The following is a 24,279-nucleotide window of genomic DNA, read 5'->3' as shown; positions in this document are numbered from 1 at the left end:
CACACTTGTCTATGTCATGATGTTGAGAATTCTTAACATAAAATCTGAAATTGAATGAATGTATGATTCAATTAATCATAGATCTTCTTTGAGCAAATTGGAAATTGGTAAAAGTTTCTGGTGTGACAATCCCCACTAAGTGCTACAAATGGGTATTTCAGCTCCTGAGCACAGATACTGCGTATATCATTGCTGGAGTGGCTAATGTATAAACAAGCCATCCTTTATGCAAGGTCATGAAGTGGGCTTGGTGGCACTCTTACTCCATTCTTGCAACTCAGCATACCCTCATGTGAGCCTGTCTTGTGATGCTTGTCTCTGTGAGTGTGTGCAACGGAAGGACTCCAAACACACAGAGAAGAAGACAGCAGGGAGATGAAGGTAGAAAGAAATCTGCACTGACTGAAATAATTGCTGAATACAAACGGAAGGACTGATCAGTTCCTGCACACAGCCCAAGGTGTCGGTGAGGGCACAGATCAGGCTGGAAATGATGCGGGCAGCAGCAGCACCGGAGATGGAGGAGTATGCCCGAAGTCGGAGGAGCAGCCTGTAAAAGATGATCTGCCCCAGCCAGGGTGTCTGCTATAAATAGCAGAAAGTGTGCTGAACTGGCCGACCAGTGCCAGCTGTCGGCCGACTGCATTAAATATAAAAATGCCAAACAAATCAGCTGACATGGCAGAAAAATTTGGGGAGATAGGACAATGTCCAATAGGGTGGCATAGGCTGGTAAATGCAGAAAATGCTCATGAAACTCAAGAAATGCACACTAAAAATGCTAGAGCTCCCATGTCTTCGTTAGACTCTAATAGGAGCTCACAACCAAGAGATGACAGATTCACAACACTAAAGTGGCATACTAACACCCCCTCTTAGATCTTGGGAGTGTTTGAAGGCCCAATAATCTCATGTGATGAAGCATAGAAGCCTTGAGCAAAGGCTTCGTGAAGAGATCCGACGCATTGTCTTTGGTAGGACAGTAGACTACCGCTAACTTGGAATCCATGATCCGCTCTCGAACATAGTGGTACTAAACCTTGATGTGCTTTGTGCAAGCATGAAACACTGAGCTCTTTGCTAGAGCAAGAGCACTTCAGTTGTCCACGTGCAGCTCTGTAGGACTTGTTTGGGGAAAGCCAATCTCTGCCAGCAAGCAACAAAGCCAAACTGCCTCCATAGCAGTAGAACAAAGGGCTGATACTCAGCTTGTGTAGATGAAAGAGCCATAGTAGGCCACTTCTCACTGCTCCAAGAGATAGCTCCTGATCCAAGGAGAAGGAATAACTAGTAGTGGACCATCTTGAATCCACATCACGTGCCTAATCGGAGTCACTCCATCCAAAAAGAGTGGCCCCCTCTCCATACATGATCCTGTAGGATCAAGTCCCCTGTAGCACAGAATGTGTAAAGTGATTCTCTAGTGAGCCTGAGTAGGAATCTTCATTAAAGAAGACAACAAGGCCACCACAAAAGAGATGCCTGGCCCAGTGTGGATCAGCTAGATCAAAGAGTCAATGAGTCACCTGTAATGGGTGGCATCACAAAGGAGATGTCTTGTTGTTGTTAGAAGCTTGGACTTGGGGTCCATGGGGCAAGAACTAGGTTGACACTTGACCATACCAAACTCTGAAAGAAGCTTGGAGATGTACATGTGTTGGGAAATAAAAATGCCCAAATTTCCAATCTGTGGAAGAAGTGTAGGATCACAAGACCCGTCATGTTGAACTCCTAGCCTAAGATTTGTTGAGTTTGATCAACCTCATGTGTGTCGCTCCTTGTGATAATGAGGTCATCAACATACAAGATGACCAATACGCACCTATCCTCCGCAACCTTGTAATAAAGGTTGGGGTCATAGTTTGAGCGATGGAAGCCACTGCCCAAGAAGAATTGATCAATCTGCTCATACCAAGCCCTAGGAGCTTACTTTATGCCATAGAGGGCCTTCCGCAACCTATAAATATGGTCCCTCTTCCCTTGCACAAGAAAACTAAGAGAGTATGAGACATAAATCTCCTTCTCCAAGATGCCATTTAGAAAGGTTCGTGTCCATTTGATAAATGGGCCAATGGTGATGGGCAGCTAAGGCCAAGATGGTTTGAATAGTGGACATTTGAGCTATTGGTGGGAAAGTTTCAAAATAATTCAAATCTACCCGTTGAGAGAAGCCCTTGGCAACAAACGATGCCTTATGCTTGTCCAAGGTCCTATTTGCAAGATACTTGGTTTTATAGATCCACTTCACACCATCACCTTCCGCTTCTTTGGACGAGGAACCAACTTTCAAGTCAGGTTCCACTTGATAGAATTGAGCTTGGCTTGCTTAGCACGGTGCTAAATATCGTGTGCAAGAGCCTTATCAATTGCAGTAGGCTCACGGTCGTGAAGAATTTAAGACACAAGGGTATAGTTCACATAGAGTGAACTATCTTGTTGGGCTTTGAAGCCTAGTCTAACCTGTGTGGGCCAAGAGGCATCTCAGGGAATTGAGTAATCCCTAAATCTTGCATGAGCTGTTGATACCATTGAGGAATGGTGATAGACTCATGCCATTGTGAAGGAGATCAAGAAGCCTCCGGTACTTGTAAAGCACTTGTCTATGGAAGGGACTCCCCCTCACTAAGGGAAGGTGGATCCTCCTCACCCGATGAAGAAGACTCCCCCTCTCACGGCTCAATCTCCCTAGAGGAAACTTGAGGAAATGTGGAAGGGGTAGTAATACTCGATGACGAAGTAGTGGATGAAGGAGTTGTCAAGGGTGGAAGGGGAGAAGGTGAGGTAGAAGGGGAAGAAGGGGGAGGAGTCGCATATGAAGGAGTGCCAAGGGGTAATATGGGAGGTAGGGGAGGGGTTGATTGGGGGGGCATCAGGGGAAGATGAAGAACCATGTGTAACAGAAGAACCATAAATTGGATCTTTGGTGCTCACAACCTCATTGAAAATCACATCCTTGCTCACCCCGATCTTTCAAGTCGTTGGGTCATAGAGGCGATAGTCCTTCGTGGCTGTACTATAACCAACAAAGATAAGTATCTTTGACTTGGAATCGAGTTTGCTTATATTTTTTTCTTGTCCACATGGACATATGCCTCGCATCCAAAGATGCGAAAGTGGGAAACTGAAGCCTTCTTAAAGTGGGAAACTGAAGGCTTCTTCTGAAAGAAGGCTTGGTAGGGAGTCATATCCTGCAATGTTGAAGTGGGTGAAGCAGATATGGACCGCAGTAGCCATTGCCCCACCCCATAAGGAATGGGGAAGGTCTCTATGCTCCAACATTGCGCAGGCCATTTTAAGCTACCCTGGTCCCTACAAAACTTAGAAAATAAGTTAGAATAAACTCGCTGCCATGATTGGCTTAGACACCATGAACTTTGTTTGCTTCTTTGCAAACACCTTCCACTCGTAGAAGCAGGAGTAGGCCTCGCTCTTGAAATCCAGGAAATAGGGCCACACATAAAGACTAAAGTCGTACTTGTACTTCCCAAGGGAGGCCGTACCCATAGGTCTGTAAAGGTGGGTGTGAACCAACTCAAGCGGGGTAGATGCCCTCTGAGTAGCAACTTGTGGATAAGGTTGCTTATGCCGCTTGCCCCTCAAGCAGCTAGGGCACAGTGTGTGAACAGGAGGGAAATCTAGAAGTCCCTTCATCATCTTCCTCCTCAAATCTTGTTGAATAGTATCAAGATTCAAATGCCCACAATGAGTCCACCCTCTGTTGAGCTAAAAATGCATTAGCTTCACTTAAATAGCCCCAAAACGTGCTTAATTAAGGAAAAAACCTTGTTTATTTAAAAGAAATGTGTTCTTAGAGAGTGTCTCTATCCCATAAGCACAAACCCACTTGGGAGGGCCTAAACTTTCTATAAATAGGTATGTTGCCCTCCATTTAGTCTTAATCTCGTTTTTGCAGGCTTCAGGTGTTTCCAGCTTGTTGCCGACACCCCATTTGCAGAGGACATCGCAGTCCAAGCTGTCCATTGCAGTCTTCACTCATCATGCATTTGTTTCCAACCCTCCATTATCATTTTGTTGCTATTTCCAGCTAGGTGATTGCTGCTGTCTACCCATCTAGCTGTCATACAGCCTGCCACGTTAGCATATTTGCTGTGTTTGCAGGCCCTAGCTGCTGCCTTGTCACTTTTATCTCTTCTCTCAGCTGTTTTCTCTCTCCTCCCTGTTATGTTTTGCAGTTGTCTCTCTCCTCCAACTGTCGCCATCATCATCTCAGCCTGCGTTTGCAGATTTTCTCTCCTCAACATGCGTTTACAGCACACACTCTCTCTAGACTGCCGTCTGCATCAGGTCCAGCTACACACAGACTGCGTTTATTGTTGCTCGAGACTAGGAGGTTGCCTTGCTGCGATTCGGGATCCGTTTGGAGTATGACACACTCTCCGACTCATTACTCCTACCTTGATCCTTGAGATACAAGAGTTTGAGATATAAGATGATTTTTGTAGAGCTCTATAGAGAGCATATAGCAGCATCGAGGAGAGGTGGTTTGAGTGGCTTGCAAACATATGTAAGGCGCGGCTCTAGTAGCTCACATCCTCATGATAGCATCCCCCCTTGCCTACACAGCCAGCACCTAGGGAGCCCTTTTGGTTAGATTTCACTAATGCGTATAGAAAGCTATGCTTAAGGTCCATTGCACATCAATATGGATAAGGCTTGTTGTTGTATAGATTGGATGCGAGACTCGTGCGTACCGAACAGAAGAAGCTCTTCCTTACTCTCTTTTCTTATAAAATTGAAAGCACAACTCATAAAACTCAACATAGACTTAAAGAAGAGTAAAGCAAAATTGAGCGATATACCATTGGGTGCAATTTTCCCCCGTACATGGAGTGGGCATCTCTTCCATGATGTATTTATAATATTAAAATGAATCTAGCTTTGCTCAAAGATAGACCCTTTACAATTACTCTTTTGATAAAAAAGTTTGAGGTAACTGAATAAATGGTTGCAATCAGTTGCACAACTCACATTTGCTAAGAGTCATAAAATATTTTTAAAATATCTTCAATATATCCTCTATAATCTTAAGTATCAATAAATATTTACAAAGAGGATGTACACACGCCTTAAAATGAACGACAATGTATCTATTTAAATAATTCAATGAAGAAGTCTTTGGAATAAATTGCGCTCATTTGATGATGATGGTAACCTCATCAGTGAGGATGAGTATGAGAGTGTATTGTCATCTGATGCCGAGAATTCATCTTTAAACTTATCGGGACCTAAAAGAGGCCCCCGACACTGGCTCTCTAGCACTAGCCGGTCTCTAAGACACACAATACACCCCACACGGCCTCACGACTAGGAGCCTCTACGGCTCACACTACACTAAACTCTAATATCGATTTTGTGTTTGAAATAGGATACAATCCAACATTTGCCTTCCCTTCTCCTCAGAGGGAGATCCCATAACATACAGGTATAACACCTCGTATTACTTACACAGGAGGAAACCCCTCGGTTGAAACACCGCGGGCTCACTGCAGCTCTCCTACATTAAGGGGATCGGCCCCAAGATGCGCTGCCTCAACATAAAGAACAAGCATACAAGCTTCACTCTTTTGTATATCGAACGATCCAAGAGTTGATATTTCCTTACTAAACTTATCCCAAGGAACCGCTAGTCTAACCTACAGCAAAGACTTCCTCACACTCTCCGCATTGGTCAATGTTCGGCATACAAGTACTATGCATCGAGGAGATTATACCATGTGGCATGCAAAATGCAAAAGTGTATGCTTATTGTGCACAAATATTTTATTTTAAAACAAATCAGCAAAGTGGAGTGTAAAATTAGTCCTTCAATGGTTTTCAATCTATTCGTTGTTGTTGTGTTGCTAGAGACTAATACCGAGCTACTTCATGCTATTAGCCTCTTTAGGCTTAAATGATTAATCGCCCTATATAACGTTGTTGCAGTGCGTAGGGTTGAAGGTCACCACAGGGGTTTGACAAGAGAAGAATGTATGGGGTTTCGAAAGCTTAGACTCTGGAGATGGTAGAGATAAGAGAAGGGTTGAAGGTTTCAAGCCAAGTTCTTGAAGATAAGAGACAGCAGGGTGAAGGTAGATTTAGGGAGAGGAGTAGACGGAAGAGAAGGGGTTCGAAGAAATTGAAGACGTAGAAGAATACTCAAAAAATGAATTAGAGAACTGTCGCTCGGTGGGTCTTTAAAGCACTTTTGGAACCCGTCTCCTGCTTGCTGCTTAAAATCGAACCAATTGCCTATGTCGCCTTCGACGGAGTTTATTTTTCCCTTGAAATTTAGATTTTAAAGCAATTTTTAAGCACTTCTCAGGCTCAAAAACTAGCTCTCAAAACTCTCTTGATGAGCACTTAGATGGTTCTGATGATGATGATGATAGTGATGCCTCATCATAGATTCATAGGTCTCTGTCTTTTTTGTATCTACTATCATTGTATCCACATGCCACTATAATGCATCATCTATGGACCATGTATGTACTAGATTCATCTATTCTATCATTTTATGATTTATGGTTTTTAAAAAAATCATGTTAATTTTTTTCGTACTAATATCATACCATACGTTATAAAATTGTAAGGTACCATTTAGTACCATATTTTATCGTACTATACCGTATTGTACCTTTTGTACATGACAACCATGAGTATAGGTGAGACAAGCAAGACACTAGGAAGATCAAAACGCAGATAGAAGATGATGGCGACAATAGTAGAGATCAAACATAGCTCTTAGAGTGAAAATGCAGCTTGAGTGTGGGTTGCCAATGGCTGAGGCAAGTGATGATGCAGCAAATGCAGCTTAGGCACTTTGCGAGGTTGAAAACACAACCTCCTAGAGTGTAGGCATCAGTTGGTGGCAGCAGCAAAGGGCAGAGATTGCATGGAGAAGGTTGGAAACAGGTATCAGAATGTGGTAAACAGTGATGGGCAGCTTCAACTGAGATGTGCCTTGCGAATGAGGGGTGGGTAGTGAAACTCTGGTATTTGTAAACTCCAAAAACAAGATTGGATTGAGTGGGAGAGTAGGCTCTCTATTTATAGAAAGTTTGGGGCCTCCCAAATTAGGGTTTACATATAGGAAAGTGAAACTCTCTTGAATTGCGCTTGTTTGAAAGAAACGATTGAAATCCATTAATTAACTTGAGTTTTGGGTCTGTTTAATGAATGCTAATGATAATTTAGCTCAACAACTCCTCTCAAGCCCAAAATTGGAACTAGAAAGCAACTACAAACAAGCCTAAGCACTTTGTCTTTTCTTTTCCCCAAGGCATTCCACCCCAAAGCAGTGAGGGCATTGGGGAAATGGTGGGAGTTAGCTGCGTAGTGACCTACCAAGACTACAAAGGCTATGATAATCTTACCAAGGGAGCCCAAGTATTCCCCCCTAGAGAGGATAGAGCATCGAACAAAGAGTGCTCGTCGGTTACCCAATAGCCTACTAGGTCTTGCAAAGGTGGATGGAAACACAATCAACTATCTTTTTCTTTGGGACCATGTGGTTCAAGACACTTTAGACTGACCACCATCTTATCTCTTTGTTCCACTATATTCTTTTGGGGTTTCTAGTCTCCAATTGGCATTGATGGCATCTCTTGAGTAGGTGCCAACTTTACCCTCTCTATCCGCATTTGACAAGCTGGATGGGACGAACTACCCGCTATGGTCATGTTGCATGGAGTGTTCGTTTGTGACCTTTGGGATTTTGTTATTGTCTCTATATCTTGACCTAGCATAGATCCTTATGATGGTGTGACCGATTTGGCAGCTTTATGGGATTAATTGAATGCGAGAGCCCACTCTCTTCTTCTTTTGAGTTGTATAGATTCTGTGCTCATGCATGTTTGATGTATCTGAACTGCTACAGAGGTTTGGAGAAGATTGATATGTCTCTTCCAGATCTAGATATTTGGGCATAAATTATCTCTTGAGTTTCTGTCGCAAATTCCTCTACGATGAGGGATCATATCCATAAGATGGAGGAGATTCAAGATGAGCTTTCGTTCCTTGGTATGGATATTTCTTTGGAGGACCTAGCTATGACACTTCTCACATCTTCCATCACTGATATATGATGTGTTCTATACTAGTCTTCTCACTTCTCATAGCTAGGAGACTCTCAATTTTTGGGACGAGCTAGTCCCATTGGTGCTTGAGTGGGATGCACATCATAGTAATCTAGATTCTTGTGGAGCTTGTGCACATGGCCGTCCTTATGGGGCTTTATCTCCATGTACAGGATAAGCCATGTAGAAGAAAGGGAAGAGGAAGAGGTTGGAGTCACCCCCTTGTGACTCTGATATAGATTTTGTGGGGAAGTGTAGAGGATATCCCGTGTGTCCTCATTGTAGGAAGACCTTGCACCTGGAGGAGAAGTATCGAAGGAAATACCCTCATCTTCATTGAAGAGTGAGGGGTGGATCTATATTGGAGCCTTCGTCTATCTCTACTTCATTACTCGCTATTACCACCAAGTCTGTGTTTCTATACATTTATTAAGTGGAGGAGCCTTGTATGACTATCTCGTCTTTTGAGCAGCCATGGCTCATTGATAGTGGTGCATTGAGTCATATGACTTCACGAAGTGATTTATTGTAGGATCTTTGTCTGTCAGAGAATTTTGTCACTATTGGTGACATCTCTTTGGTGTCCATTAGTGGTTTTTGCACCTTGCCTCTATTGTCCCGATCGTCCATCGAGCTGTGTTTCTGAGTTTCTTGATATTTTGGATTTGGACTTTCCTCTTCTTTTAGTTCATGGCCTTACCAGTCTTGTAACTTGTGTTGTCTTCACCAAGTTGGTGGTCCTTGTTGAGGATTTCTCTACAGAAGCCACTTTTGTGACAGGTTGGCCAAAGGGCACTTTGGGCTTTCCTCTTCTTTCAGTTCATGGCCTTACCAGTCTCGGAACCTGTGTTGTCTTCACCAAGCTAGCCATCTTTGTTGAGGAATCCTCTACTGGAGCCACTTTTGTGACAGGTTGACCAAAGGGGGACTTTCTATACTCCATTCCCCTTCCATTGTACAAGGCCCTCCGAGCCACTCTCATGATCACTGAAGAGATCAATATGCTAGGTAAATTATTTAAAAAAAGTGGTAAACAAGTCCAAGCATTCTATTCTAGTTCAGGAAGGGGACATGATAGGTCCTCTTTAATAGGTCGTGGTATGGAATGTGCCAGTGATAACTAGCAAAACAGGTTAAATCAACAATTTGGTGATATGCAGGTTTCAGGAGCTCTTTTGTCTCACCCGTTTTCGATTCTACACCATTTATCCCATAGGTTCCATCCCATCTCCCACTATCTCCTTTGGTGGTTTTCTTGTACCTCCCATCCCTTTCAGAGGGGGATGCTATTGGTAATGCAATTGTGGATTTCTTGGCCCTTTGTGATTGAGAGGGGGCTTTCTACGATTGTGAGGAGTTTCTTCAAGGTTTCCACTCTACTTTGGACCTTTCTTTTATGCGGCAACTTCTTTTCTTCGTCATTGAGCCATCATCCTAACCGCTTAGCACTTGGTCCCTGTTGTTTCTATGTAGCTTATGACGCCTTCTTGGATAGTTTCTTGCTATCATCTCATAGTTGGGTTCGAGGCTTGGCTCACCCGTCCCCGACTAAAGTTTTCAAGAGTGATCCATTCAAGGCCTCGCCATTTTCCTTGCTCTTTGGTAGCCTTCCATTTGATCGGATTTTCCTATGGAGAGAGACTCTTGCTCCTTAGATGAGTTTCTTCATCGTGAGGGACTTCATTGGATTTGCATCTTCTTTGGCCTTCTGCCACGTTGAGGATCTAAGAGGGGATTGTTAGCAGTCATGTGTATCTTGTGTGGTTCTCTCTTTTCTATGAGCGTCAATTTGAGTCAAACAAAAACATTAGGAGCTCTGACATTATATTTGTCTGACATTTTATGTGTTTTAGACACTTAAGATGGAGGGTACATTAGTGCATTCCTTTTATGCACTTTTGGCTATTTTTAAAGGGATTTGACCGTATGTAGGGTTTTGCCACTTTTTTGCTATATATAGGTGGCTTGTCCTCCCACTCTCATTATTCATTATCCATCATTGATCCTTCGTGATTAGCCAACTTTCCTCATTCTCTCATCCCCTTCCTATTGTCTAGCACCCACACTAACGCGTAAAGATGCATGTTGGGGTTGACTGTTGCAGCCTTGTATCTTCAGCCATTGCAGTCACGTTGTTTCTTCTCTCTAGCATTCTCTCTTTATTTTCTCCTCTTTGTGTTCACTTTACTCTTTCAATTGCACACTCTCATGTATCCCGACCACTACTCTGTGTTAATGACAAAAGAAATAGTCTAGGTGTATGAAGCAACAATGGTAGGTATGTGGGGAGGCAAAAAAGAAGTGTGGAGAGCAAGCTAGGCAAGCTAAGCAAGCAATTGGGATTGCCATGTGCAATGCCACAAATATGGTGTATCTAGAGTCGACCACTCCAAAGTCCAAAAAGGGATAAATGTGTATAGATGAATGTTTACAAGAACATAATGGCAATACATTGGAGCCATGTAAGAGGCAATGCAAGTGTGGTCATGCTCATGCAAAATGTGATGCAACGGTGCCACTTGGACAGTGCCCTTGCAAGAAAACTCTTCACTTGACCAAGCACCCTTTTACAATCGTGGTCATCTTGATGATGTGGATGAAGATACAAAGTACAATATACATAGTGGTTGAATAAAAAATTTAAATAACGCTGTCTCATGATCAAGAGAAGAAAGCCGCTTCCTCTCAAATTGGAAGAAAATCATTGTCAATTTAAGGAAGTAGGGGAGGATGTATCTAACCCGATCTTGGGTAGTACATATTGAAGCAATGGCTGATTGAGTGCCTTGACCATTATGGGAACTAAAGTGTTGCTAGTGAGATGTGATGATTGGATTACTAGCAAGTGCAATCGCACTTTGGTTGTTGCAGCATATGGGAACTAAAGTGTTGCTAGTAAGATCCTCAAGTATATGGCCTTGGTGGTACCATGAAAGAGAGCTCGATACTTAGCCTTGGTCGTGGAAGCCGCCACCGTCTCTTGTTTATGCTTGGTGGCCCAAGAAATGGGAGCCGTGCCCAAGTTAAAGAGGTAGCTGCCATGAGAATGTCAAGTGTCAGGATCACTTACCCAAATAGAATCATTGTATCCTTGCAAACATAAACCAAAACCATAATGAATCCATAAGAATAGGTACACCTCAAATATCTCAAAACAGGAAGACATGTAATCCAATGTGACATCCTAGGTGTTGTGAAATATTGATTGAGCAAACGAACTGAGTATGCTAAGTCTGGCCTAGGATGAATCAACTAAAGGAGTTTTCCTACTATAGAGATGTAGGTCTGCTCATCGAAGAACTGATCTATGGTATCTTTAGATAAATGGACAGTTGGATCGAAAGGTGTAGCCACAGGCCATGTTTGATCCTAGCACTACTTCCACCAACTGAAGAGCATACTTTGATTGTGACACAGAAATACATCGCCTAGATTGAACTATCTCCATCTCCAAAAAGTAAGACAACAAACTAAGGTCTATCATCTCAAATGCAGCATAGAGCTTAGTCTTAATTTCCACTATGATAGCTGATGTAGCTGATGCCCTTTGAAGTGATATAGACATGTTAGATTGGATCATAAGGGGTAGAATGGTATTGGTGAGTTCGAAGGAACTCATCCATCCTCTGGTTGCAAGGCTGTAGTGCTTGCTTCAGCCCATAAAGAGCTTTCTGCAAGTGAAAGGCCTTATCTTTCGGGTCAGTAAAGAAAATCCAGGAGGCTAATCCACATAGACTTCCTTCTTTAGATAATTGTTCAGAAAGGCATTTTTAACATCCATTTGATAGATATACCAGCTGTGGATGATTGGCTTTTACTTCTAGCCTGTCTATTTTAGTCATGTCAGTCTATCATCTTCTGGTTGTGAGCCCCTGTTAGAGTTCGACGGAGACTTGGGAGCTCTGGCATTTTAGTATGCATTTCTTCCATTTTAGGCCCCTTTTCCTATGTTTCTCAATCGGTTTATACCTCGTACTCGTGCCTACTTGCTTCTAGACTATTTAGGATGCCATGTCATTATTTGTCATTTTTCTATGTAGTTGGATTGTATTTATTGCAGCCCTATGATCATTTCTTGTAGGTCGGACAAAATTTTTGGCCATTTATGGTAGTCAGCTAGATTTGCTAGAATTTAGCTATTTATAGCTAGTGTCTTGAGGACATGTATTTGTAAACCTCACTTAACATGTGGATTAATTTTTAGTCACATGCTTAAGTAAATGTTGCACATGTGAGGTGTAACTAGGGTTAGAGTAAATTTACGAGCTGGGGACTCAAGGAAATCATGGGATGTCAAAGACAAAAGTTGCTATAAGTTATGCCACACAATTCCTTGGTGGTATTTGGTGCTAGTTGTTGGCTGAGGTCATTCATTTGGCCATAACTGTCATTCTCTGTATATGAAGTTGATGGTGTGAAAAAGGGCCTCCGTCATCATAGGGGGTGTAACAAACTTGGCTCTATTAATCTCATGTGGTTGAGATGGCTTGTTGTGGATCATCCATGAGAGCATGATAACCTGTGGTTTCTCAATTTATGTCCATAGGTATGTAGCTAGGTTGGGGGTTCAAGTAGGTGCACTATACGTAATGGCTAGTGTGACCAGTGTGTCGTATAGCCACCTTCGTGTGTGGGGCTTGTGAAAGTGTGCTTGGTGGCACTCTCTCTTCATCATGGCCAATGCTGTGTATCCTTGTGTGAGTCGGTCTTTGGTTGCTTATGCTATGTTGAATCTCCCCCAACTGATGCAGTGAATTTGACCCCTAAGTAGACAGATGAGTCCACAACCTCCACCTATCTTGCTCCTAGGGTAAAGATTGATCATAATCTCCTTCTCATTGGGGCTGATGTGTGGAAGATGAGGATCATGGTCTTCTTAAGATTAACCATCAATCCACGTTGTGTGAAAAATTCATGAAGGGCATGGAGATGTTGTTGTAGACCCTTATATGACTTAGAGACCAGAACAATATCGTTAGCATAAAGCATAATAAAGACAAATGTAAGTGTCATCTCCACCCTATTGCCTCCTCCTCGTTTGATGCGATCTTTTATCTCATCAATGTAGAGTCCAAAGAGTGTAGGGGAGAGGGCACGTCCCTACTTTACTCCAATGGTGCTAGAGACCATGTCTAAAAGTCCTCCTCAGCATCTCACCTTATCTACCATTGTCTCATACAATGCATAGATACTCGGATATGATGAAGCATAAGTAATCCCCGTGTGAATCTAGCTTGTCCTAGTGCTACCAATCTCCCTCTCTTTGCATATGTGTTGAGCTTCCCCTCCATCACTACTCCATATATCTTGGCCAATACATGGTCCACCATGATGGTCCTATAATTACCAGGATCTAGGGGATCTTTGAACTTATGGATAGACACAATGGTATGCATGCTCCACTCGTTTGGGAAATCCTCCATTAGAGCCTTGTTGAACATAAAAGCATGGAGAGGAGCCAAAATGTCCACTGTGAAGTGCTCACCTTGTAGACTTGTGTGGTCCATCGATTGTCCATGCTGTAGACGCACTATCGCTCTCCTCACCATATCATATGTGAAGAAGGTGGATGTGGTGGGGTGAGGCTCTGGTAGGTGAGGAATTGGTGGTGGTTGTGGTACATCATATAGTCTCTTTGCATAAGAGTGCCATGTCTTTGGGTCACTAATAGATGTGGGGTGGCGTGGCTATCGTAGTTTGTAACATGTTGTGGCTACATCTCAGCTCATGAACAAATGGTATAGATCCCAATACTATGCCTCCTCATATGCTTGCCACTTATGGGGATTGAGGATTTTTATCTGCCTACAGGTCTTCCTCTTTGTGATAGTCCTCTTTGGATTTAGAGGTTTTTGAATAGCTCCCTACACTAGTAATCGTACCATTTGTTTTGAGGCATGGCCCTAGGCTTTGTGAGTTTGCTAGTGTGTGTAAAGTGTGGGAAGCTTTGGAGAGCAGCTGAGTGTGAGATGCAGGTGAGTGTTCCTAGGCACGCAGTATGCTAGAACTGTATAAGCTCCTCATACACATGATGGCTATATATGTTAGCTAGCTCGTGTATGAAATAGAAAGTGGTGGCCTAGGTGTGGGCGGAAATTAGCACCTATCGGCATGGGGAGGCGGATATGGTAAGGGATAAATAGGTATGATTTGCTTCAATCGGGCAAGGGGGGATGGTGAAGGATCTAATGAGTTCCATCATCTTAATGGCACCTAGTATAGAATCCATTGTGCTAGAGCCAGTGGGCTGGAAACAAGTCAGTGCTCTAGATTTGGGCCACTTTCTCATTTCGTTGTAGATAACAAGGTGCCGCAACCCTAGCTCTAGCAAGTGCTGGCCATAAGAAGTACTATCTATCCTTGTATTAGTTGATACCTTGTCTATGCTAGCCTCCTCTACATGCATCACCTATAGCCACCATGTATCCTCAAAGTCGTATGTGTCACACTGTCTGCTTTGCATCTTGGTGTTAAAGTCTCCTACCAAGGCGATCTCTCCCAGCTTGGAGTAGTGTACAATCTCATCTAAGAGATATGTGAAAGGGGATTTTCCTCCTCCATGTGGCTTTCTTTCCTATTGTTGGGGCTCCTTGGTAGCATATCTAGACCCCCATGGGGGGAAGTAATAGAGGGCAATGTATAGCATCCAGTCGTGGGAGATCTCCACTCTAATCCACATGCAGGGTCTCGTGCCACAATGGAGACTCTATTCTAGCATTCGTGTCCGATCAACACCGCCACTCTTGATTCTCTAGTGGCAACTTGATGTCCCTTGCAGCTCCTACGTGTGGACTCCCAAATATATCCCTGTACTCTAGGTAGTCCCCTCTCAAGACTCTGATGTGTCTTTGTGACTAGAAACAACTCATGGTTCTCCATCACCTCCTCCATTCTCCTTGGGTGTGTCCATGTGAGCCATTGCAATTCCATCTGTCATCCATACCTATGATGTGTCTATCTCATAGGGTGCGCATCCCTATTTAAGTGCCTTGCTATCAATGATGACTTGGACATCTCTATATATTACCTTCTTTCCCCCTTGCTTGGCTTTGATTATTTTGGACATACTTGCATGCTTATGCTCCACCTGTATCTTGGTAAGGTTATTATCCAAGAAGGTGGGATGCCATGGGGAGGTGAAACTTTGAGATGCTCTACTCTTGTCGATAACATTTGATTAAGATATTAATAAAATGTGCAAGGTTGTTTAGCACATGTGATGCACATGGCTGTTATTTCATGGTTACAATTCAAGGATCGTGAGGATGCAGTGAGTGTCAAACTTGCAATAAGTTATGTCTGACAGGTGTTAGGTGATAACCGATATCAAATTTGGGCCTAGAACAATTTATTGGCCACTAATAGTAGTGGTGACATTAGAGACTAGGCATTAATCAATTAATTAATTAGTGCTAGTCTAAGGTCAATAACTAGTCAGGGATACTTGGAAGACGAATTGGCCTAGCCAATTTAATTATTGCTTGGTGAAATTGATTTTTTGAGCACTAGAATAATTGTTAATTTTCAAAAATAATATTTTGAAAATTAATTTAGTAAGTCGCGTAATGTTGGAAAATGGGATTAGAAGGCTGCTACTTGGCAAAACTTGCTTGTGCAAGTGTGAAAATTGTTTTTAGGGCCGGTGGAGTCTATTCCAGCCATTGTGAGAGAGAAGAAGGTTGTTAGAGAGCAAGAAGGGGTTGGTAATGTGATTTGCAGCCACCAAGGATCAGTCCTATAGCATGTGACAGCAGTTTGGAGCCTTCCAGGAGTAGGTGACAGCAGCCCAAGGTCGTTTTGGTGCATATGACAGCATATAGGAGGGGGCAACAATCTTTCTGGTGGTCCTAAGCTGTAGATCACATCTTCCATGGCTGTTTGAGTAGGGTAGCAATAGCTTTTTAGTGTTTCTCGGGATGAAACTCTGAAATTTCTCTCTCTACAACATTCTCTTTCATCCCCTAGCCATCTCTCAAGTTATCTCAGCATTTTCCAGCAGTTTGAGCCATCAGAGGAAGAGATTTCAATCAATCTTTGTTGTAAACCCTAATCACAGTGCCCAAGGTGACGATGCCATAATGATACATGTGGTATAGCCAAAACATGGTTGGTAGACCCAAATACAAGTAAGTGATAAAGAGTGCAAGACTTGGCACCTCATGCCATGATAAGATTCCCACGGGTAATTTTCCATGAGGAATTACCAAAAGACATAACGTAACATGTATCATCTAATTGTCCAATAGAAAGTAGGCTTTTAGTCAAAGCCGAAACATAGCGCACATCATATAAAGCAAACCTACTACCTAAAGTGGACCATATCATGCTGATAATGATGGTAGCACTAAGCAAGGAGAGTTGGAGTGTGCACATGCAAAGGGAAGATTGAAGACTGAAGAGTGTGTGCGCCAAGTGGGGGGGGGGGGGGGGAGGTGGCTATAAATAGCCATAAATACCCAAATCTGGCTGACCTATATCAGTGGAGGCAAAAAATGCTGGCCAACCAGTAATAAATGTTGGTCACAAAGAAAGAAATGCCAAAAAAATAGGACACCCTGAAAAAATCCCAAATGATAAAGACAATGTCTGGCTTTGACTGCCGACTCGGGATGCATGCTTAGAATAAAGGGCCTAGGACTTGAATTCCAGCAACTAAAATTGAGAAATTAGACTGGTTTCATGGGATCCCTTGGGAGTTCGTGCAAGACGGCCTTTTTCTTCATGATGGTCATCCTCTTCATCTCATCCCAAAATTATACACAAATTCTTGCCATTCTTCTTGGCTGATGAGCCCTCTAGGTTGGTTATGCCATTTATCTTTACGTTCAATCGCCTTGCTCGTCTCATTCTCTCTTTTTCGGGTGCGGTGTTGATGATGTGCACTTTCTCCTGTTGATTGTCTTTCTCTACTCGTTTTTTATGTTGTTCATTGTCTCTACCTACCCTTGTTGCATGGCTTGGAGCTTAATTTCTATTGCCTTGGAGATTTCCTCCTTTATAATCGTAATCATGTCCTCTTGGATTTTCCTTTTCTCTCATCTGGTGCTCTTCAATGCCACAATTTTCTCTTTTAGTTATTGGAATACTGTTAATATGAGTGCCTTCTTATTCCTCCACTCTTTGGCCTCATTCTTATGTTAGGTGATCTTGTCGAGTAGGCTGTGCTACACTTGATTTATGCTGTTGTCTAGAGTCTTTTGGTATCGGTGATTAGTGCTTTCATTGCTTTCTCTAGCATGTCTAGTTTGGCATCTACTCTTGGCATCTCTATTTGTTGGTTTCAATTTCAGTTTTACTGTGGTTCAAGTCTGTAGAGACATTTTTTAAGGTCTAGGTGGTCCAAGGTAAGTGGGGCAAAGCAGGAATGTGAAAGGATTGAAGTTGGCAGAGGGCGGGGCATGGGTGCTAGGGGTTGGAAAAGTCAGGTGCTCAGGTAGCAGAGGGCAGGGCAAGACAGGACCAAGGGGGGGTTTTGATGGGGTGGGGTGCGGACAAGACAGGGCGGGAGAGAGGCGCGGTGAGATAGGGCCAAGGTGGAGATGCAATACATGGTGGGGTGAGGGGTTTAGGGTAGGAGGGGACAAAGATAGGCAAGGTGGGACAGGTCCAAGGTGGGGGTGTTCCAAGGTTAGGATTATCTACCTTTGTGATACGCATTCAACTTAATCTCACATATGCACCTCATATGTGTGCACAACTTAAGTGCCAACTTTAAGTATCCAAAGAGCATTAAGTTAAAAATTCACGTCCTCATGATAGTAGCGACCCTAGCTTAGTAGATACAGGCCATATCAAGTGTTGTCTCTTCTAGTACTAGCTAATACCCTGCTTGTGCATGCATCCTCTACATCCACCACTTGTAGTCGCCATGGATCCTCATAATCATGTGTGTCACACTGTCTGCTTTGTGTCTTGGAATTAAATCTCCTACCAAGAGAATCTCTCCCAGTCTGGAATAGTGTACAATCTCATCTAAGTCTCCCCTTCCTACTTTGAGCCAACAAGTTTGTAGAATGGGCAAATGCTAATTGATTGGAAGCTTTTGTTGCTTAGATTTTTACCTAGGGTGCATGCTCCCCAGGCATTTGAGGCAATGGAGGCTAATTCTATTGATGGGACCCTTACACAAAATCTTTTCTAAGGTATTTGCAAGGAGGGTTCAGAAAACCCTTACATGGCTTATTCATTTAAAGTGATATGGTTGAATCAGGGGCACAAATATTTTGCAAGGTGCAGAATATATTGGATGTTGAGTTAAATTTTAAATTTCTTTAAAGCTTTTGGTAAGAAGGTGGTGATGATGTACTTGGTTTGCAAAAACACTTTTGATCATGTCAGCTTTCCTTCCTTTGCCAATTAATGTTTGCAATGAGTTTTGGTCCATGCATGATGAAGCTTATTGGCACAATCAGCTCTGATGGGGTTGGATGCATTTTACGATATATTGGCCATGTGTCTTGCATATATAGCAAATTTGTGTCTGTTCATGAGGAAATTTGATAATAAGCAAGGGCTGTCAAGCAACAACTATTAACTCAAGGGCTGGTGATTGACCAACAACATCTGAATCCCGAAATTTTATGCTTGGGATTTTGGTCAAATTTACTACCTTTCTTTTCCTTGGTTGTTACCAGCCATTCTGTCTATTCTAATCTTTTTCTTTACATCTAATATGCACATATATGTATCCACCTGTTCACATTTGCCTGCCCAATGAATGTAGGTCATTTAATAGATTTTTTTCACGCTCAGATTCAGAAGTTAGTGCCTAAAATCAATTCCCTATATGCTAATGTCATGCTTTCTGAACAGTTGCGCTCACTGGCCCTTCCATTTACTGTGATGGAATGGGCTCTGCCACCTGCACCCAAGGTTTCGAGTGTCACTATGCAGGCTTCCTCATGGAGGTCATCATTATTTTATAAGGAACGCCCTACAATGTCCTCAACTGTTGGAGCTTCAAGTGCTTCTCATTCTGCAGCTCGTTCAGCTGAACCAGGTACTTCTCTAAGAGCTTGGTTTTCTAAATGTTTAGCAGTCAGTATATTGCAAACAAAAATAATTGTAGTTTATGGAAATCTCTGATAAAGTGAAGGTTTCTTGAGCAAAATGGCCAGTGCATGTCTTAGAAAAAAGAGGGCCAGTGCTTTTAGGAACAAATATAGAATTCGATTTGGAAAAATCAAGCTCTTATGTATCAGTGGATACCAGTTAATTATTCAAAGTAACTTATCCTACTAAGGTGAACAACACACATATTACTTTTGTCTTATAAGTTTTTGATATGCAGGACCTGGATCAACTGGAGAAATTTCTCAAGATGAGACAGCAGAAAGTTTTGCATTTGCTCTTGTTAATGGATCACTTGGGGTATTTGAACTGCGGGGAAGGAGAGTCCGTGATTTCAGGTTTAACTATGTGCTGAGATGAAGTACAAATGTTTGGATGTGTTTGTACTCTGAACAAATTTGGGTTATACTAGATGAGATTGGCTTAGTTTGTAGTCATCTTTTCTATACTTGCATAGATATTTTAATAAATAGACAGATAGTGATGCCTGATCTTGTGAATAGGAGTCAATGATGCTTCATCTTTGATTCTTTTAAATAACTTTATACAGTTTCAAGGACAGGTATTGCTCTATACATGTTGGATTGTAATTTCCATTTTCAGGATATGAAGTAATGCTTGATAACGTTCTGAACATAGTGCTGTTTTTACAATGTTTGATTGATGGGTATCTAATGCAGACCAAAGTGGCCTTCAGCATCCTTTGTTTCAGCAGATGTGTTGGTGACAGCTATGGCCTATCGTACGCCTCATGTGGTAAGGCATGAGAGTTTCCTGGTTTGCTTGCAGTGGAGTTGGTGGCTATTCTCATGAGGTGATCATTTATAATTTTCTTCTGCTAGGGCAGGTAATGGGAGATCGATCAGGCAACATACGATGGTGGGATGTGATTTCTGGCCTTTCTTCTACTTTCAATAGTCATCGTGGTGGGGTTCGAAGGATAAAGTTTGCTCCAGTTGTTGCGGGGGATCAAACAAGAGGGCGGGTGGCAGCTCTTTTTAATGACTATACTTTTGCAATCTATGATCTTGTAAGTTACAGTGCCAGCAGCTTTAAGGTGTCATTATAGTTGCAGTACATTGTCTAGATTCCTGAATTTGTGAGGCATGAATAATGAATACACATGGCTATGTAAGGCAGAATGCCTTATTAAAAATCCAATCCACCCATTCTATGTGTTTTTCAAAATCCAAGAAGGAGCTAGATTCTCTTGCTTACATCTGACTACTGCTCTAGCTTCCCAACAGTCTATCTGATGTATTATCTCGCATGAAGATTGACAGCTTTTGCCAAAATCATATAGTAAGGGATCTCCATTCAATGTGTTGAGGGAATTACTTGATTTTTTTGGTATAAGATGAGTGATCCCAATGTTAGGAAAGGTTTGATTTTAACTCGGACATTAGGAACATCAGGACACATCATTAAGATCACTAAGATTGGGTTGTTCTTTGAGTGCTTTACATTATGCAATTGCCACGTGCCCTTTACTTGTCTTTCTAGGTAAGCTCATCAAGCATGGACATTGATGCAAGCTCTGCTTGTTTGGAGATTTTCCTAGTTTATTCATCATAAATTTGGAAATATCTACATCACTATCCCACAGGCAAGTGATTTGGCATCGCCTTATATTGCCTGGTCACATTCTTGGAATGTTTCTCATTGATGATGCCAAATGTAGCATCAACATTAATTTATTGGAAAAGTACACTTGGCCTCTTTTGTGGATTCAATTTGGTGGCGTATATACATTTTCTTGGCTTTATTGATATTGTCCAATAAAAACATTGCTTATGTCATATCTACGTTTTGAAAACCTGGTTATTGCTGGCAGTTCTCACACGAAATTGAAGTGATTGAAGGGGTTTTAAGGGAGAAAAACAGTGAAACCTGGAAACTAAGATTCTAGTTCTGATGGAGTTCTGCAAACTGGATTAGACTTTACAAGAGAGGGCTCACAGGTTATTTATAATCGTAAATTGCCAAAAAGGCTCTATAGTAGGTTGGTGAATGAAGTGGTCTCTTAAGTGTAGTGGCCTCTTTAACTTTAATTTGAGCACAAAAACTCTTGAGAATTGGGAAGGCCCCATGCTGGTCACTCTTCCCTATTCAGACTGCAGGTGTTTTATAACTGTATTAAAACTGTTTATGAAAGCTGCCACTTTGAGGAGGAAAAACCAATGAGATGCTGCTTTGATGGGGAAGTGACCTGCTGTTGTTGCTGCTGGAACTGGATCTAGTTTTGAAGAGGAAATCCTTTGCTGATGAGGAAGTGACCTTAGGAAGTTTACTGACAGCTGTTGATTAAATTGCTGCACTGATTTGACCTGCAGCACTGGGCTGTGCTGAATTAAATAGAATCTAGAGTCACTCTTTTGGAGGGATAGCTGAGATCTGACCCAAGTGTTGACTCTTTACATGTGTTGGAGGAAAACTAGAGAATTTATCATACTTTGGCTGCTTTGATTTAACTTTTAAGAGCTCTGAGCTAGACGAGGCAGCTCCAGAAATTGAAAAAAGGGCTCCCCCATCGGAGCTTGGGAAGTAGGATGCCTCTAAATTCAACTGTTGACTGCGTGAGCACTCCTCTATTGAGGTGTGACATTAATTGACACTCAGCCAGTCTTAATTGACATTAATTCACCACATCTCAGACATGCCATTTGGGACCCTGCCATACCCAAGCCATGTGCCAACTGCTAAGCTCCTATCAGCTACTAGCCATAAGTGAGATCTTCTTAGGTCTGAAGTTGTCATCCAACCTCCTCCAAAAGTCTGACAGAAACTGATTTGAGATGTCCTGTCTGTGCGAATGAGGAGTAGCTGCTGGCTGTGCTTTGATCCTGCTCATATGAACCCTCCTCCTGAGTGTAGAGTATAGATAAACAAGGTCACATTGCTTGGCTTATCAAGGAACAGAGCCCTCCAAACTCGCTCTCTGGGATCCCATTGGAACATTTGAAGGGGCCTTCTCTAATAAGCCCATCTTGAAATGTTGTTTGATTTTGGCATGAAACAGTAGATTGCTTGCTAATTGCATAGAGCTGCTGTTCACTATGCAGGCGTAGTGCAACTTTATCAACTTTACTACTTGCGATGCTTTTTGTTCCAATTCTACATTTTAGTTTTGTGTCGCTCAAAGCTATGGTATGTCATTTTAGTTCCAATTCTACGTTTTAGTTTTGTGTCGCTCAAAGCTATGGTATGTCATTTCTTGTATAGCCAAGAAACCCTTGTGTTTAGATTTGTTTAAATACATTACTGAGCATTTATCCTCATGTTCAAGAATTGCTTGGGACTTAGTGGATTATGTTCATGTGATGAAAACTTCTTTGACTTCATGATTACATGTCAAAGCACTGAAAAATTTGAAGGTTGTTTTACATGTCTGCTATTTCTTGCCTGCAGAATACACAAGATCCTTTAAAAAACGCCATTGTCCAGTCACACTTTGGAGGAATCTTGGTGCTTGAGCTTGATTGGTTTCCTTTGCGCTCTGAAGAAAGTGATTCGATGCTGCTGTGTGCTGCTGGAGCTGATAGCAGTTTTCGCCTCCTTGAGGTTAATACGTATGTGTTTTGTATGTTGGTCTTGTAATTCTGGTGATATTTATAAATTACCTGTTGCTTCTCCTGATTTCAGTACAAACAGAAAAGGAAGTGAACGGTCACTGTCTTCTGATGCACACATCTCCACAACTTTCTTTTTAGGAATAAATCACAAACCTCTTGCAGTTCTTAAATCTGAGCTGCAGGTTGAGTGGCAGTGAGCTGCTGCCATTTTGCTGTTTGTTGAGATTTCTCACCTAGCAGACAAAACTGAGTGAGACATTGTGGTGCTTCAGAGCAACCTTGCCTGCAGCTCCAGTTGACAGTTCTAAGATTGTTTACTGTTTTCTTGAGGGTATTGGCTTGGATAACTCTAAGAAGCACTTCCAACCTGAATTTCAGCAAACTGAATCGGGAGTTGTTAAAACTCTCAGTTTTGTTTATTGAAATACAGTTTCAAAATGCCACCTCAAATTTGGTCTGAAAGCACTGCTTCAACATCTCATGTTAATTGAATACCATTGCTATAAATAAGCTTGATATTTTGACAATAAATTATCTTGCATATCTCAATCTAGAACTATCTGTCAAAACTCATATATCTTAAGCATGTGTCATTTGCTGTGCATGTCTTGAATTCACACTCTCCCTTCACATCCCAATAGGGCGATGCTGATTATGTGCTTGTATATGGTCCAGTGTTTTGAAGGGAATTTAGTCCTATAACATCCTCCATGTTCAAGGATCAAGCCTCAAACGTCATAGATGATATGCACCATGACTTGTTCATCATAGTTTGAATGTCCTTGTCTCTGATAATCGTTCTGCACAGCTTGGGTTGACTTTGACTTCATGATTTTATATGATAGGCTCTCCTGATTTAGAAAGTCTAGTACTTGCTGCTTTTGGATCTGCCTATATCAGTGCATAGGTGGCAACCTAAAAAGGACCAGGATGTACCAATAAGATCCTGTACACCACTCGTCCATACAGGATAAGAACAGGCTCGTTTTAGAATGTATTAGTCACTTTTCACTTTACTTTTTAAAACTCAAGCCACACTTAGATGCTCGACTTTTCTCTGTAGATTTGATTTTTCAGAGACTTTTTGTACATTTTGCTAGAGACTTCTCTGGAGACTTTTGGAATCGATTCCAGGCTTTCTGCTCCCCAGTTCTCTGCAGGGAAATTTTCCTTCAGGGATATTCTGGGTTGACAGTTCCCCAAGAGATTTTTTACTCAAGAGATATTTTGAGGGGTTGAGCAGTCTCAGAGAGGATTTCCAAAGAGATCATGTAAACAGAAAATATGTACGAAGATTTTTTCTCTCCTGCTCTTCTATAAAAAGGGCAAAACCATTGTCCTCTACCTCACTCTACTCCAGTGCACTCCACCTGCGTGTCTCCTCTCTCAAGCACTTCTCTCTGTCTCTCCTCTATCTAGCATATCTTTGTCTCCCCTCTGTCTCCTCTCTTCTCTCCAACAATTCTCATCTCTCCAGACTTCCTCTCTCTGCATTTTATCCATTTCTTGCTGTACTGCATGTTCCATTGCTGGAGGCATACCATCATCAAGTACCTGCTGGT

General features: G+C 42.1%; 1 protein-coding gene and 1 pseudogene across 6 annotated transcripts in view; one reads left to right on the top strand and one right to left on the bottom strand.

Annotated features, from left to right (window-relative positions):
* Positions 1-24,279, top strand: part of LOC148015211 (uncharacterized) — a 90,117-nt gene that overhangs the window by 48,975 nt on the left and 16,863 nt on the right. For all 6 annotated transcript variants that reach the window (XR_015688393.1, XR_015688394.1, XM_087665640.1 and 3 more), the window contains exons 7-11: positions 18,888-19,074; positions 19,366-19,483; positions 19,826-19,901; positions 19,993-20,175; positions 22,554-22,714. Coding sequence is in view for 4 of the 6 variants with exons in the window: in XM_087665640.1 (XP_087521766.1) it covers positions 18,888-19,074; positions 19,366-19,483; positions 19,826-19,901; positions 19,993-20,175; positions 22,554-22,714 (725 nt within the window). In the remaining 2 variants the exon portion in view is untranslated. The remainder of the gene's footprint in view (positions 1-18,887; positions 19,075-19,365; positions 19,484-19,825; positions 19,902-19,992; positions 20,176-22,553; positions 22,715-24,279) is intronic.
* On the bottom strand, positions 480-13,804 carry LOC148015212 (uncharacterized; annotated as a pseudogene).

Source organism: Lygodium microphyllum, chromosome 24, assembly GCF_053477565.2.
Source record: "Lygodium microphyllum isolate KBCC chromosome 24, Lygodium_microphyllum_v1.1.10, whole genome shotgun sequence".
Taxonomy (NCBI): Eukaryota; Viridiplantae; Streptophyta; class Polypodiopsida; order Schizaeales; family Lygodiaceae; genus Lygodium; species Lygodium microphyllum.
This window is presented reverse-complemented; position numbering and strand designations above follow the sequence as displayed.